Raw genomic sequence first — 17,027 nt, 5'->3', positions numbered from 1 at the left:
TTTTATTGCACTGCTCGGCAAAACAATGCAGTGAGAAGGTCAAGGTATGCCGATAATCCTGAAATCTTACTGAGGACACACCTTTTCTTTTTCTGCTACGAGAAGAACTGGAAATGCTGCTTAGGATGAACAGAGTTACTCAGTTATGAAAATGAAACAAATATAGAAAACAGGGATATAAAAAGTTTTATTTATGAAAATGCAACATGAGTCATCATCTACTCGTAGTATTTTTACAACAACGTTTACAGTGTATTCCATTTAGATTTTTTGAAAAGAAAGAACATTTTTGAGACATCATTTTTGTTTCCATTCAATATAGTTGCTCCAACCTTCATTGAATCTTATTGATTTATTTGTCGAACAACGAACACAGTGTCTAGTCCATCCCAAAGTTCACAGGCCACATATTGAGTTTAAAACAAACACAGATGACCCAAATGAAGACTGGTTACCTGCTTGTAAAATACTGGACAGAATTTACCAGAACCTGGTTTGTTCAAGTGAATCTGACCCCGAGTCCTCAGGAGCCCAGTCGGGTGGTCAGAGCATCTATCAGCTCCTGCTTCTTGGTCCCGGTGGCCCGAACCCCAAACTGCTTACAGGCCTCCTTCAGTACAGGCACAGTCAGCTTTCCCAGAGTGCCCTTCTGCAAATGGTTCCTCAGCTCGTCCTCCGTCACTTCCACTTTGGGCCTCTTCTCGCCTGCGCCTCCAGCATCAGCTACAGGGTCAGACACGGGGTCAAATAAGATATTAAGAGTTTTAGTATACCTCAACATATAATGATCACACAACCTGTTGATGTAACTACAGCGTCATCAATAACTCCTGACTGATTAGAACCAAGACTAAAGAACATGCACACAGTGAACAGCAGTTTTGCTTTTGTTGCAGCGGTGGCTCGAGTTCTGACCTGTTTTGCGTTTGGCAGTCGGTTTGCTGTCTGGATTGTAGTCGTCCGGGTACACTACATCTTTAAAATCTTGGACCAATGGACCCAGACGGTTGTCAATCTGGTCCGCCTTTGGCACTGAGGCAGAGAAGGACAGGGATGAAGACACAAGCAATGATTGTACCCATCAGAGAAGGAAGATGTCTGTTTCTGGTTTAAACAGATTGAATGAAGTCTTGTTTGTGAGCATTAATAACTAATACTCTGAGATACACCATTATGTCATTGTGGTGGCGGGGTGTGGTTAGCTCAGCTGCAGGGGGGGAGAGAGTGCGGGAGTGGTTCAGGGAACGGTACTGGGAGGAGGATAATTGGCGCAGCTGAACTGAATTGGGGGGAATTGGTTTCTTCCCTTATATAAGTGAGCAGGACCTGGTGAGGGGGGAGGAGGAAGCAGCCTGGAAACGGACACTCAGAGGCTGGGCAGGAGAGCGCCGACACCGGGTGTAGCAGAGCGTGCTGGCGCCCAATGTAGCACGTCTGAGCTACCGTGGGGGTTCCTTGAGACAGACGACACACGCTGAGCCACAAAGTTTGGTTTATGGTTTCGCTTTTATTGTTTGATCCACACTATGGCACACACTCTGCTACACCCGGTGTCGGCGCTCTCCTGCCCAGCCTCCGAGCGTCCGTTTCCAGGCTGCTTAATCCTCCCCCCTCACCAGGTCCTGCTCACTTATATAAGGGAAGAAACCAATTCCCCCCAATTCAGTTCAGCTGCACCAATTATCCTCCTCCCGGCACCGTTCCCTGAACCACTCCCTCACCCCCCCTGCTGCAGCTGAGCTAACCACACCCCGCCACCACAGTCATCATACTGTATAATTCCATAAATGTAATAATCAAATTCCCGAAGCTTACAAACTTATTAGTAATTAACTTCGGAGAGTTGTGGCTACTGTTGAAACAACAAGTGACGTCCCCATTTGTTCTGAAGGGCCACTACCCAGCAGAGGTCACTCCTAAACAAGGGGTAGGGCCACGGGATGGTGGGAATGGGCCTTTAGTCTGCATCTTACTGATGAGATCTTCTATGTTTTCTGGAGCCACCATATCCAGAGCCAAGGCCTCCAGGTTCCTGTAATGCGTCTGTATGACTGGGTTCTCAAAGGCATCACTCCTGCGTTACATTACAAAGAATGAAAACATGCTACTGAAAGAAAACCACCAAAGAAATTATGCATGTTATTGTGATTATAGCGCCACCACGTGTCCATTTCCAAAGTCAATATGCTATCAATTAGCCTTCAGAATTTGGTCATTAGGTGTTTTCAGACTTACCTGTATTTGAAGCGGAGCTTGGAGGCGATCGCCTTCATCTTGTCCACCTGGAGCTGAGAGGCCGACGGGTAGCGGGGAGAATCCAGAGTCCGGATGTCGTCAGCGTACGGCAGATAGAGGACGTTAAAACCTGATAAAGACAAAAGAGGGCAAGTTACCTTCACACTACAATGAACTACTATGATGTATTTGAATGATAAAGTGCTAAAGTGGTTTTAAAAGAACCTAAACTCATCCGCCCGTTCAGTCGGGGGTTCTTCGGATCCACCTGAAACTCCTCCCGACCCCTGCGGTGTCTTACCTGGTGGTGTAATCTGCACTTTCCCCTCGTCGACCTCCTCTTGCTGAGGCACCAGGGCAACAAATCGAGGCGGGTAGTTTCGGCGGGGGATGCAGCGGCACAGAGCGAACACGTTCTTCTCGCTGCACTTCTTCAGCAAGGCAGAGAACAGACACGCACTGCCTGAAGTGAACACACACAGGATGCATTCGATTCAGTGCAGAAGATAGAGGACACACCATGAAAATAATACCTTACTGCAATTGTTGTTTCACAACTCGATTTGGTTTTTAAACACCCAGAAATGAAATATCACAGGAGTTTAGATTTTTCTGCCAGCAAACAGAAACTTCTGGTTTCCCATTTCTAACCCCTCAACAAGAAAAACACTTTTTTTCATGACAAAAAGTCATATTAGTCAACACTTCTGTCAAGAGTAAAACAATGGCCAATGCCAAGACATACAACTATCTCAGCTTTAAATTCTCTTTCCCAGTTATTGAAAGTATCAGTGGCCAGATTTCAAAGCCAAGTTAAACATGAGCTTGCCTTTTTAAATTGCAGATAATTTAAGGGCAGACACTGCCAACTTTTAAAGCAAGTTTAACATCATCAACGTCTTCTTTACATTAAACCAAAAATAAAAAATAGATAGATCGAAAATGATTGTGGGTTTATTGGCATGGAGTGTGTTTATTCTGACAAAGTGGAGCGCTGGTGTTTCACTTTAACGGGTGACTGTGTTAACTGGTGACTCTCAGCTGACTATGATGTTTGTAACTTTAAATAAGGTGAATGCAACTGGTCATACAGACAAAGAAGACTGGACAGATAAATAGCGTCTTGAACATTCGATGTCAGAGAACTTTAGGCTTTTAATTCAGCATGTGTTCTGTTTGGGTTTTTGACAGCTGCTGACATGACTAGCAACCACTTGCATTACATGAAGACTTGCCCCACTCTGCCTCTGATTGGCTATTACTCGTTTTCTTCATTGGTTTGGTTGGTCAGAGGTGAGATGGTTAAAGTAAGAGTTATTCTGGAAAGATAAAGAAGTGTTGTGAACTTCTATTGTTGTCATTGTAACCCACAAGATGCCCTTCAGGACGCATATCTACAGTAACACGCTCAACCATACAGATCCATAGGTGTCTGACTTTGATGTCAAACGGCAAATTTTGCCGACAGGTGGGGAATTTGTGTCACTGTCAAAGTATTTGGGAATATCACGCTCAGTACTTTGGTGTCATATTTGTTCCTCTTCACTTCAAAACATATCAGACACAACCAGACACACAGTTGTACCTTTCACCTCGTCCTCCTCAGGATAGAGGAAGACGGCAGGCCGGATATGATGGTGCAGTTTGAGCTTCTCCATGGGTTTGAATCCCATCAGAAACAGTCCAGGATCATCAAACTTCTTGATGGCGTCCACCTCGTCCTTCTCCATCACGATCTGTTTCTTACCATAAACCTACAACACACACACACACACAGAAAAAGTAGAGTTTTTATTGTGAAATTTAAACGTTTGATAAAACATTCAAAACAAAACAGCATTACATTAAGTCTGCTTTTACCTGGGCTTTCTTTATCTCACTGGGCAGCAGCAGACTGCCAGTCTGAGTATGGAAGGTGCGAGTTTTGCTGCGGACTTCCTCGTTGGTTTCCCTGTAAAGTTTGATGGCGGCTGGTTTTCGAGCGGTCACAGCAGTTGCATACATTCCCACGGCTACATTTAAGCCCTCACCAAGACACAGGTTCAACCTATAGACAGCAAAAAGGGAAAAATGGTGTGAGTTGAAAAGACACAAAGATGAACCACAAAAGGAAGAAGACAGCAAAACATCCATCAATTAATAAGAGGGAAAAGGAACAGGCTGAGATAACTTTTAAACACCAAATAATTGAAAACCGCACCTGGCCAAGGTTCTCTTCTTCTGCTCTTTGGCTCGCACTCGTTTCTGGAGGTCCTCCAGTTTGTCACAAAGCTCCAGCTGCAGCCCCAACTCACTCTCATCCTCTGGTGGACTGACAATGTCACGAAAGTAGAGCGAGACATCGAAGCCGCCAGGTTTCATTAGGTGCATTAAATCAATAACAACACCTAAGAGAAGAGGGACGAGAAAAGAGAGTCCACATTCAGGTTCAACATATCATATCAACCATGAGACTGCAACAAAATAGTGTGAAATGACGGTGCTAGCTACGAAAAAAGGCTGACTGGGTCGATGAAGTCAAACCTATGAACAGCTCATTGCCATAAAGCCACAGACTTTCTGCATGTTGTCATGAGAGAAGAGCATCCTCTGCTTCTGACCCACCGGTCTCCTTGAGATCACCAGCCTTGGTGCGAGCCTGTCGGTCCTTCACGCTGTCGCCTCCGTGTGGTTCGTCCCTGCAGGTGAAAATCATGAGGCGCTTGTGTGAGAGGCGAAGCTTGATGTCGCTGTAGAGGTTGGCGCAGCACCACAGAGCGTCACCTAAAGACGTCTCCCCACTGCCCATAGTCTTTGCTGCTGGCTGGGCATCTTTACTCTCCCGTAGAGCATCCACTTCCTGGACTCGCTTAGCACCTGTGACAAAATGAGGAAATAGACAATTAAAAAAATTATTGATTTTGGAGAAAAGAAAAGAAAATTCAAACGAAAGCAGACTTAAGGTTTCCATTACAGGGTCATCAATATATCTTTTAATCCGATCACGGGTAGCTTTTAATTCGATCACTGGTTTACTTGCATTTTTGCTTTGATAAAAAAAAAAATGCACGGGTTCAAATCAACTGCAATTTTGCATTATTATTTTCAAATTCTCTTCTGTTTTCGTAAAATAACATGTAAGAACAAAAAGAGGTTGAATATGTTTAATCTGAAGACGTGGGTTTGCACCACATCAGCAGCACATTAGATAAAGTTCGATCGTGTGTTATTTCCACAAGTGCAGCTTCTCACCAGGTTCATCGAGGTCGTGGTACACATAGACGTGTTTGAAGGAGTTTCTGGGGTTTTTGCTCTGCGCCGTGCCGTAGAAAACCAGAGCCACCAAGTCCCTGTAACTACTAATGATCTTACTGGTGTACACACTGCGCACAACCTACAAGGACAGGACACACACACACACACACACACACACACACACACACACACACACACACACACACACACACACACACACACACACACACACACACACACACACACACACACACACACACACACACACACACACACACACAGTTACGACTGCTGAACGAAGCAGGACTTAACTATTCTGTACAAGCTACATACAGGAGGTGAGCTTCACTTTTCTTTTATGAGCTCTGCCAAACAATTCTCACTTTTTCACCAAATAACTTTAAAGACTTTTGTAATCAGGATGACTTGTGCTTGCAGGAGCTTTTTCTCAGTCTATATATAATATTTGAGATTATTTTAGCAAATGTTTTGCAAATGCCAAGCATATTACAATCTGGATTTTCAATCACATCCACTTTAACCAGTACAAGAACAGCTGTTACACCAACACAATAGGTGGTCAAAGACAAATAACTCATGACAAAATTAAATCTAGCCAAAAGAGGAAGATAACTTATCATCTTACCTGCATTGTCATGTCAAAGTTTGAAGGTTGTCCGTCTTCCCCTTTGATGAACATTTCCTTGGAGGCATCAACCAAGAACACCAGACTGTCTCTTCCGGTGACTCTGTAAACTATCGAAGACAGAGACCTGATTTGTTTTGGTTGCATGTACACATACAATAGAGTGGAGGAAAAAAATCTCCTGAATTATGAATATAGAGGACCGCTGACCACATCAGAGTGATGTATGGACAATCTTGCATTACATGCACTTGATAAAGAGAGTAATGGGGATATTTTCCTCTCACCTCCAGACTGCTCTCCTTCCTCCTGCTCCTCCTCTTCGTCTTCATTCCGGTAGTAGGCGTTCCACTCGGCCATCCTCACTGCTTGTTGCTCTGTCTGAGCCCTGGATGCTCCTGCAACATTTAACATTTACACTCTGTAGTACCAGCAGCATTCAGTCGGGTGTTCAAACAACGTACCAGCAAATTGTCAGTTTTACAGGCTTGCTTCTTCAAAACCAAAAAGTAAAGGACCTCGGTGTCTCAGGCTCTGCTCTCTCCCTGTTCTCATCCTCCCTCAACGACCTCACTTACCGGGTAACTTGGAGAGGATTTGTGTCTGAACCTTGTCCTCTCACTACTGGTGTCCCTCAAGGCTCCATCCTGGGTCCCCTCCTCTTCTCTCTGTACACCAACTCTCTCGGCTCTGTCGTTCACTCACATGGCTTTTCCTACCACAGCTATGCTGATGACACCCAACTGATCCTCTCTTTTCCTCGATCTGAAACACAGGTAGCAGCATGAATCTCTGCCTGTCTGACTGACATCTCTCAGTGGATGTCCTCACACCACCTGAAAATCAACCTCAACAAGACTGAACTGCTCTTCCTTCCAGGGAAAGACTCTCCCACCCTCGACCTGACTACTACCTTGGACAACTCTGTGTTATCCCCGACCCTGACTGATAAGAACCTCGGAGACACTCGACAGTCAACTCTCCCTTACTGCCAACATCACTGCAACAACACGTTCCTGTAGATACATGCTGCACAACATCAGGAGAATACGTCCTCTTCTCACTCAGAAGGCGGCGCAGGTTCTGGTCCAGGTTCTGGTCCAGGTTCTGGTCCAGGTTCTGGTCATCTCACGCCTAGACTACTGTAACTCCCTCCTGGCAGGTCTACCTGTTAGCACCATCTGACCTCTGCAGCTCATCCAGAATGTCGCAACTCAACTGGTCTTTAACCTCCTAAATTCACTCACACTACTCCGCCCCTCCTCTGCTCCCTTCACTGGTTACCAGTAGCTGCCCACATCCGTTTCCAAACATTGGTACTTGCGTACCGTGCTGTGAACAGATCGGGTCCAGTCTACATCCAGGACATGGTCCAACCTTACATCCCAGCCAGCTCCCTCCGCTCTGCATCCACCAATCAGCTTGTAGCTCCTCACTGATCTAAACACTCTACAGGCTCCTAAATGGTGGATGAGCTCCCCAATGACATCAGGACAGCAGGAAGTCTGTACATCTTCTGCCGCAAACTAAAAACACACCTTGAATAGGAGGAACTTTGGTAGCACTTAAAATGTCACTTACTGATAGCACTTTGTAGTTTGGCTATCTTGAAGAAAATGGTACTTTCTTGATTGTTGTTGTTCTGAATTTGTACCCTCACGGTTGAAATGTACTTATTGTAAGTGGCTTTGGAGAAAAGCGTCAGCTAAATGAAATGTAATGTAATGGTGTGGTGCAAATTCAGCAAAGTTAATGGTCAAAGGACAGCACAAACCTCGGACAATACTCAGGTTGAATCACTACTCTATTCATGTTCAATTAACTGGGGCTCCAACTTCAGCCAGGCAACATAACGTTGGCTCAGTTTGTAATGACGAGCTGAAACAGCTGACGTCATGTTACGGTTCGTTTCGTTGGTATTTAGAGGCCGCTTAGATAACCGCTTTAACTTTCCAGTCAGACACACAAACTATACCGACTAAACGTAAAACTATAAACTAAATACATACTAGTTGCAGCGTGCAGTCACTTACCGCGCTCTGCTGCTTCCTTCCCACCAGTCCGGGCTCGTCGCTGCCTGGCGCGTTCACGTACGTGAACGAGCACGCTGCGGGACAGCGCGTCATCTCTAGTGGGCGGGGCTTGTTTGAATAACACCGGAAGAAGAGTCAGCATGCTGAAGAACTTTTTTTTTTTTTTTTTTTTTTCCAGTCCTGTTATTATTTAGTCAGACCGTGACACAGCACCGGCTGTCAGCACCCGGCAACCTCGGGCTACATTACTAGTTACTACTGTTCATTTTAAATAGCCTTGAGCCGATGTTTACATTTTGAATAGTTCCACTATCAGCTTTTTAATTTATTTATTTTTAAACTTTTGTTTGCTGTACAGTAGCTACCGGTAAACTAGCGAGCCGGTCGGCCAGCTGTCGGTGAATGTGAGTCTGGTAACTTTTCCGAGGTTAGTTAATTGCGTTGTCATTTTGAGGAATATTTTTTTTGTTTTGTTTTGTTTTTTTTGTCTTCATGGATCAAACTGGCTGTTACCCGGTGAAACTGTACATCTACGACCTGTCCAGAGGCATGGCCCGCCAGATGAGTCCTCTCATGCTCGGTGAGTTTCTGACGAGCTACCCGGAACTCGGCTCTATGAAAGCCCGCAGTCAGTGCGCCCTTGCCCGCGAGGGAAACCAGGAGAGGGCGGGGGCGACTGTAAAAGCAGAGCTCCGACTACTTGCCCTGTTAAAACATACAGAGGATGAAATAAATGAATCCTAATTTAAATCCTTTGTGTTCACAGGGAAACAGCTGGATGGGATATGGTGAGTGTGCATTTAAATAAGACTACTTTGGAGACATGTTGTCTCTAATCCTGTTAACTGGTGTTTTACAGGCACACTGCTATTGTGGTCCACGGTAAGGAGTACTTCTTTGTTGGAGAGGGCATCAACAACTGTTCACCTGTAAGCACCAGCTCCATCCTTTCACCTCAAACATGCACCACGTAAACATTACACATTAATGGATGGTAAAAACTTTTGTCAGTGTTTGGAGTCCGCTAAGGTGTGAATGTGTCTTAGGGTAGTACCTCCATGGGTGAGCCTTTGTCTGTCGTGGACATGGGCTTCACTCAGGTGCCTGCAGAGATATTTATGGAGTATCTAACTTCACTGGCCGAGTCCACATACAGGTAAGAGCTTATCAGACGTCAAGGAAGTCAGGTAAGTGGGTATTATTAAAGGTATTATTAAATTAGGAATGACAAAATTAAAGAAATTAAATCACGATAATTGCACGGCAGCAAAGTTACTGCTCTTTTATACTCTTTAAAGACGATACAGTATGATTACACGTGAATAGACTTTAATTGTGGGTAATAATTAGTATTATTTTATATTAAAACTGATATCTTATAAAACTATCTTGGATTTTTTTTTCTACATTAGCTTCAATTTACAGAAGAGATGTAAGTGAGGGAGGAAGGAGACAGAAGGCAAAGAAGTGAACGTCACCTTATGTCTCACAATCCTCTGTCCTTTTTGTTATCTCGCAGTCAAAATGTCTCTATCTTATCTTTCCCCGCTTCTCACTCGCCCTTCTCCACCCTGTGCGGCCCTCTGTCTCTCCTCTGAACCCAACTCTTCATCCCCGCTCTCCTCTTCGCTCTCTCGGTGCAACAGAGGTGACAATTACAACTTGTTTGAGCACAACTGCAACACCTTCAGCAATGAGGTGGCTGAGTTCCTCACGGGCCAAAAGATCCCGGCGTACATCACAGACCTTCCCTCTGAAGTTCTGTCCACGTGAGTCCTCTCAGTTTGATAAGTGTCTCATTGTCCCCTTCTCTATATTTGTAGTTGAAACATCTCTTTGCTCATACGGTTGTCACAAAAATATAAACATTGCATCGATAATTTCTGACAACAATGAGTCTTAAGTTGAAGAAAAGAGTTGAAATTAAATGTCGTTATACAGTATAGTGTGTGTATATACTACACACTGTATGCATACATTATAAATCAAATTCTGTGCATACAGTATAATATATGCACTCAAATATACTGTGTTTGCCAAATATTACATTAAGTTCTGAAAAGTAGGTTCAGGCTGGAAAATGCTACATTGACCTGTAAGCAGCCAGTAAAAAACCCCGAAGACGGATAGGAAAATAAAAGTCTTCAAAATCCACCCCAAATAAAACCCAGGATGTCCTGAACCTCCCAGGCTGATGATGTCTTGTCTTGTGTGATGGTGTATTTTCACTTTGTTTGGTCATACTTCAACCGGATATCGCGTAGTACTTTCATCAGTCCACAAGGCAATACTGTGCCACTGTCCCGTTTTGGCTTCACCTCGGTGTGAAAGGTAAAGTTTCTTAGGTTTACGCAGCAAAATCTTGTGACTTGAACACCGGTCGTCTGACTTTAAGTCCTGTGTTTGGGCGTTGGTGCTCTTTTTGTACTTTGTCACATGACCTCCATCACGATTTCCTTCTTCAATGCGAGTCTTATGTGTGTGTACTTTTCATGAGGCAAAACGTGACACTGACACGTTATCCTCTAGTGGACTGACAGGTGTATTACACTTAAACCTCCACCAGGAGGTGACAGTGAAAATATTGATAGTAGTCGGAACAAGTTGCAACAGTACTGAAGTGATTACAAAGTATTTGCTATTTTAACTTATGTGTTTGTTTGTCTCTTCCCTGTGTGTCTTATTCTCTATTAAAAGACTTTGGTCTTGTACTGATTTGTCCCAAACCCTCTTGCCTCGCTCACATGCAGTATTTAGTTTTCTTTAGACCTTTTGTTTTCAGTGTAACTGTACCGTCTGCTGTGTTTCCTCTGCAGGCCGTTTGGCCAGGCTCTCCGTCCCTTGTTGGACTCCATCGTGGTAAATCCTGGAGGCAGCAACATAACTGGACAGCAGTAGACAGAGTTGCACATAATTAGGAAAGAAGAAAAAACTTGATAACATCTGTGACAGGTTGATCCCTGCTACCAGTCACATTTACAGCGAAGCAGCCATCATTAATACACACTCCTCTGTTTCAGCCAATTCTCCATATGTGAGGTTTTTAGGGAATATTTGGGGCCAGTCAGATCCAACTCAGAGTTTGGTTTTGTTCATCCGGTTTACTTCCCCTAGTTCAGTCAAATTATTACATGTTTTCTAAACATATATTTTAAATTGTCATTTTAAAATATTTTAAGTTCATCCTTATGCCCTCTCACCTCCTGAGAGGCTTTTAAAACAGTATACAACAGAAGTGAGTTCACCTCAAAAAGTATTTTCTCTTAAGTTATAAAGAGCAGTGGTGGATTCACTCCTGTACAGTCATCCTCTCCTAGTGCTTCAATATGACAGTCCTGAAAGGAAGTGTCTTAGAACGAGATGACCAGTCTAGAAATTGATTGAGAAATATTTTTAGACGCTTAAAATGTTAACATTTAATAATTGAATTATCCAAACATATGCAGGATATACACTTGGTATATAACCAGTTCTTACGTTGGCAGCAGTATACAAGCCAAGCCGGACTAATCCCATCACACTTTGGACTTGCACTCTCACCAAACATGGGCCTTTCTGTCACAGGTTTAATGATATTTCAGAGCTCTTTGGGACAGAGAGTGGAGTTTAATGTCTTAGTTTAATAGTTTTAGATTTACTGTTTGACATATATATACATACATATAATTTTCAATTTTCACCATACGTTTTGCAAAAATCTAAATCCAGTACCAAATATCAGTCCCATGTTCCTTTGTGTATGGCCAAGTTTTCTATAAAATTGCATTTTATACAAACATGAGTGATCAGAAACCCCATCAGACCAGTTTCTTTCACACGGAGCTGAGGGTCCTCTGAATGCGAGTTAAAGGGTTATTTTGAACAATAGCTGTTAGCTCACCACTCAAGCTGGTGTTGTTAAAACTTTATGAATCATTTTCCTTGGTGTTTTAATCAATCATTTACTTTACTTGCCATAATATGTTTAGTTTTTTTTGTTGTTGTTTTTTTAATTCCTGTGGTCATTAAGAAAGCATTGCACTCCAAGAATAAGTCCAGAGTCAGTAAAAACTGCTCTGCCGGCCTGTCTTTGTATTTAGGGTTTTTAAGAATATCTAAATTGAGGTTTTAGTTTTTTTTGTTGAACCTCTTTGTTGCTGGTTTCATTCAAGAACTGAAGACCACAGAGAGCAGGATTGTGCTTTTTTTTTTAAATTAATTTTTTAAAATACAGGACCAATCAGCTTGATCATCTTTGATTTGCCTCGTTGTTCAGTTTACAGAGACAGATTGTTACAGATCAACAGTTTACATCTACATGTTGAAGGACTTGAATAGCTTGTATTTACTAAACCAGGCAGAGTAAATGATATGCACTGCAGGTGTTCTGCCAACAGCCACGTACCTCTATTATTGTGTGGCCTGGATAAACATATTGTTGATGCCATCCGTGTCTTAATCTTTATTCAGTGAGTTTATTCTCATTTCAGGTCAAAACCGAAGTGCGTTAAACATCCTGATCACTTGTTGTTTTGAATAACATATCTATTGTTAGTCTTGTTCTGGTTGATCACACTTAAAGAGTATCTGCAGGTCATTAAATATTAAAGTATTTAATTTTGCATATAAAGGCCTAAATAGTCTTATCAGTTTGCTTAAGTTTGAAGTTCTATGATTTTTGTTTCATTTATATCATTTTAACTGAATTAGTTACATTTTTAAACCTAAACCTTTTGGTAAAAGGCATAAAAACTATGACCTGCAGTGGTTTGCATATTGTTTAAAACATTTTTTAATTATCATTACTGAAAATGTTCTTAAAAGTGCTAAAACCTACACTCTGCACTTTATGTGTGATGTTTGAAACTTGACTCTAAACATTAAAATATCCTTTATTAATATTATTCTGTGAGTTTTCTTTTGGCTTGCTGTTTTCATGTTTGAGTAGGAAAATATATTCCAAAAGTGTTTATTAATGTTCTCTATTGAGAAGAAAATAAGAGTTGCAGTTGGTAGATTAAGATCTCAGGACAACTGGGTTCATGTGGTATCAAGAACAGCCACAAGGTGGCACTACAGGATCAGTCCAGTGGAGTCAGCTAGTTTATGGCAAAAGTAAATCTTGAATAAATCCAAAATAAATGGTAAAATTATTGGTTCGTGGTTGTGATTGGAGCAGCTTCATATCCCAGCAGGGAAAATATTCCAAATGGACTGTAACTACTGTCACACTTTGTTGAGGAGCAGCTCTGTGCTCGACAGTAAAGCAGCATTATATCTCCAGTATAGCCAGTAATAATAGCAGCTGTTTCTCCCCCTCACTGAAAATAGCTTTCTCAAACTATAACATCATTTTAAACAATGAAACTAATTACAATGTTTGTCTGGTGAAAGTAAGTTGATCCGAGTTCAGTTTTGGGCTGCGAAGAGTTTTGTCTGCTCTTTATGAAACCCGGTGAAAGAGCCTGCTGTGTGTTGGAGTTGTTCGCCTGGAAGAATTAAAGGTCCAACATCCCTTTGATATGAAAACAAGTCCAACCAAAGCCTTATATTCATTTTACAATCTTTTATTATTTTATTCGCAAAAGTGGCTTCATTTACTAAGAATCTCTTGTAAAGAACATCTCTAGAACATTTTGGGTATAAATTAGCTGTTTTTCTTTTTTTGTAGCGAGAAGTACCAATACATACAGTATATACACAGTTTTGCTACATACTGTATTTCACACCAATACACTTTGGATCATATTTGTATTTATACATTTATCATAGTTCTGCTGTCGTATATATTTTGTCAACCTGCAGTGGTTCATTGAGGCAAAGTCAACTTTCCTTTGGTGCAAAGAAGCAATTTCTGTTGTCTAGTCTTCTTCTCAGCTTTAAATATGTTAACAACTACTTCCCTAGAAAACGCGTTTTTTTTTACCCACCACTACTAGTCAGTATTGTGTTATTACATAGCAGAAACCTTATCAAGGATTGACGAGGGAGGATCAATAATTTCATAAAGAGCTGCTGTTGCACGTGAACGATACGCAGCACCGTGACGTGCACGGAGAAAGAGGAAGGTATAACTCTAACGATTAAGTGTAAAGCCATGTTCAGACCAAACGCCAAGCGAATTACTCCCGCGGAGCGATCACATACAAAATCAGTACAAGTCGCGAATGTCTGAGAATTCGTGCAACGCAAAAAGACATAAATTTGCTTCCGTGTGAGTTCAAAATATTGAACTTGAGCGGGCGGACTCGAGTAACGTGAGGCGAACATTCACTTTCTCAGTGGACGTGACCGGAGGACACACAACAACTTTGTGTAAAACTCTGGAAATCGGCAACGGAGACCCTTACAATGCTGAAGGAAGCTTAAACCAATGAATCGACGAGCGTGGAGAGGTGTTTCGAAGGACATTCACATTTCAGAGTGAGGGAACGTCACTGTCCAAAACCGAAAAAAGGTGCATCAGGTGTTTTTTTTCTTCGTCATTCACGGAATTGTGCACCATGAATTTGTTCCCCAGAGTCAGACTGTCAACACCGTCAACAAAACAACCATCGCTCCCCACCACTCAGACTCTGTGGACTTGGCTCCCTGCTGCTTCTTTCTGTTCCCCAATAATTTGTCACAAACTTCGATGTTTGCTTTCTGCTCAAATTTCCAGTGCGTAACACATCTGAGACACACCGGACCACTGCTCACAAAAGCATACATACCTCGGGTGCTAATTTTGAACATGAGCAACATGAGCAGTCTCAAAACTTACCGATCCACCCTCGTAAACATCCCGTATGCTTCATTGCTGCTTTGTCCGACTCTGTAATGAACTTGTGCCTCTGTTTTGTCACTAATTTAAAAAGCCCATTGCCATAAGTTGACACAGCACAGCAGTCATACTTTAACCTTCTTCTATTGCACAACCCAGCTAAAATAGGTCTCTCTATGTATAGTCTTTCATACACACTAAATAATTTATTCTCTTAAAATCTGACGGCAGTTACTGTACAATAAGAACTCTTAAAATGAAAATTACATTATTCATACAGCCCTTATTTAAATAAAATATATAGGAAAGTCCATTAAATCAACATATTTACACAATATTTATAAATATAGTGTTTTCAGATGGTGTTCGCACTACATAAAACCAAAAAAATTGCTAAAAACATTAAAATATAATGCACACAAGATGTCAAAGATTTCACATGAACAGATGGAAAAGTGGTTTGTTTTATACAAAGATCAGAGGTGGAGACAAACACACGACTTCATAACAACAAAAACATCGGAAGCAATTCTTTATCGCAAAGAACTAAACCGCTATTGCTTCTAAAAAGCTCTCGGTAAAATAGCAAGATCTCAACATTTTGTCTTAAAACTCCCACAACACAAACCATGAGGAGGAAAGTGTGCCGGCCCAGGATCCTTTGCTGCGTTTGTAAGGAGAGCGTAATTACAGACATGGTGCATGTTCAGAGAGAACAAGACAGGAGAGGAGAGGTGTTCAGTGAGACAACGGTTTGGTGTCTCCAACAGCAGCCGTCACAGTGCTCTTACCGTCTTATTAACACGTCATCTGTCCTGACTGGTTGAAACCTGCTGGGTAGACGGTGTGCAAGTGTGTGAATAAATGAGTAAATGAGTCTGAGGGTCATGCTGGCTACAATTGGACACGGTGGTGTACAACGTGTGGCTCGGGGGAGTTTGTGAGGGCCAGTGTGACACTTGTTGGGTATCTGAGAAGTTTATCTCTGAGGACGGTGAATCTTGGAGTGCGATCTCACCTTCACTTTTACTGCATTCGTTGTATTTGGTTTGAACAAAATAGATTTGGACGCAGCTTGTGTGCTGTTGTGGCGTACTTACCTACTTTACACTCACTGTTTTGAGTGCATAAGTGCGTTCACATTGTCAAGCATGGAAACATGCAGTGCACTATAAGTACTCAAAACAGGCCAAAATTTGAGTGTGAAACAATGAACACTTTTCACTCTCAACGGTCGCCATCTTCCTACATAACAGAGATGGAGGGACCACGGACCGGAAGTATTTTCGAATTGTGATGTCTGAGGAAGCTGCAGCTGTTGCAGGACACTAAGTAACACCATACTGCTGTGTGACAGAATAATCAGTGTGTTTATTGTGTGTTAAACAGGACACTAAAACGCATTCATTTCTTGGTAAACTATTTAAAGCTGGCAGATATGCTGGCGTGTTGGCGGGTGATCCATTCAAATTATTTTTCAGTAAGTGCAGAACAGCAATGAGCAATTTGAGAAAACACTACCTTGTCATAATTCAAGTACAGTACTACACAAGTCAGTGAACTAACATGTTCGAGTACTATTTATGAGAGTACCAAGAGAAGTACGTCATCTGGCATGCAAACTTGGAAACAACAGAAAGTTTTAGATTTTGACGATAGGAGGGAATTTTATAATTCCGCATTTTGCTCAAATAAACATTCAGGAGGTTTAGAGCAAATTTTAAACAGTATATTAAACAATATTCTTATATTACTGCTAATTTTAGTTAATTGCTCTACTCAGGGAGCTCTACAATAATGCACGGAGGGGGTCCACTTCTCCAAGAAAAGAATAGAAAAGTAGGAAAAGTGCTGCAGGTATGCACTTTAAAATACTTTTATGCCTTCAAGGTCATGAAAAGAGCTTAAATTCTTCATCTGGCTTTACTTCTTAGATATCGACAACATTTATGGCTGAAGTTTGAAATGATAACATTAATCTTTACAAGCTATTATGTCAAAAATGTGGACTTTAAAGCTGCTGCAGTGATAACTGTAAGGAGAAATTGTAACTTATTTAAAACATTATCAGCTTTGTGTAAGTTTTTTAAGCTGCTGTAATCATTTTTTAATCAAAGACCAAACTATCAAACGGCTT

At 41.9% G+C, this 17,027-nt stretch overlaps 2 protein-coding genes across 2 annotated transcripts; one reads left to right on the top strand and one right to left on the bottom strand.

The window, feature by feature from the left end:
• Window positions 1-163: 163 nt before the first annotated feature.
• On the bottom strand, window positions 164-8,196 carry xrcc6 (X-ray repair complementing defective repair in Chinese hamster cells 6). Its single transcript, XM_069722187.1, has 13 exons — window positions 8,149-8,196; window positions 6,403-6,513; window positions 6,116-6,225; window positions 5,467-5,608; window positions 4,840-5,091; window positions 4,436-4,622; window positions 4,096-4,282; window positions 3,821-3,989; window positions 2,537-2,698; window positions 2,236-2,365; window positions 1,974-2,074; window positions 916-1,032; window positions 164-723 (listed from the first exon to the last, which is right to left on the bottom strand). Exons 2-13 carry the CDS (start codon window positions 6,473-6,475, stop codon window positions 524-526), a joined length of 1,830 nt encoding a protein of 609 aa, XP_069578288.1. The 5' UTR covers window positions 6,476-6,513; window positions 8,149-8,196; the 3' UTR covers window positions 164-523.
• A 135-nt stretch (window positions 8,197-8,331) lies between these two features.
• On the top strand, window positions 8,332-11,807 carry desi1b (desumoylating isopeptidase 1b). Its single transcript, XM_069722202.1, has 6 exons — window positions 8,332-8,728; window positions 8,915-8,936; window positions 9,008-9,077; window positions 9,195-9,304; window positions 9,795-9,917; window positions 10,965-11,807. The coding sequence occupies exons 1-6, from the start codon at window positions 8,641-8,643 to the stop codon at window positions 11,044-11,046; spliced, it is 495 nt and encodes a 164-aa protein (XP_069578303.1). The 5' UTR covers window positions 8,332-8,640; the 3' UTR covers window positions 11,047-11,807.
• Window positions 11,808-17,027: the final 5,220 nt, after the last annotated feature.

Source organism: Brachyistius frenatus, unplaced genomic scaffold, assembly GCF_029030835.1.
Source record: "Brachyistius frenatus isolate BFR_SWC_R1_liver_20210118 unplaced genomic scaffold, ASM2903083v1 Contig_283, whole genome shotgun sequence".
Classification (NCBI taxonomy): domain Eukaryota; kingdom Metazoa; phylum Chordata; class Actinopteri; family Embiotocidae; genus Brachyistius; species Brachyistius frenatus.
This window is presented reverse-complemented; position numbering and strand designations above follow the sequence as displayed.

Bases quoted from the DNA above. Each gene is read 5' to 3' on its own strand.
- xrcc6 (XM_069722187.1), bottom strand. From the start codon at position 6,475: ATGGCCGAGTGGAACGCCTACTACCGGAATGAAGACGAAGAGGAGGAG. The intron at 2,075-2,235 runs GTAAGTCTGAAA...AATGTAACGCAG, and splicing joins AAGCTCCGCTTCAAATACAG to GAGTGATGCCTTTGAGAACC. The intron at 1,033-1,973 runs GTAAGATGCAGA...TCTCTGCCTCAG, and splicing joins AAACATAGAAGATCTCATCA to TGCCAAAGGCGGACCAGATT.
- desi1b (XM_069722202.1), top strand. From the start codon at position 8,641: ATGGATCAAACTGGCTGTTACCCGGTGAAACTGTACATCTACGACCTG. The intron at 9,078-9,194 runs GTAAGCACCAGC...AATGTGTCTTAG, and splicing joins GCATCAACAACTGTTCACCT to GGTAGTACCTCCATGGGTGA. The intron at 9,918-10,964 runs GTGAGTCCTCTC...TTTCCTCTGCAG, and splicing joins CCCTCTGAAGTTCTGTCCAC to GCCGTTTGGCCAGGCTCTCC.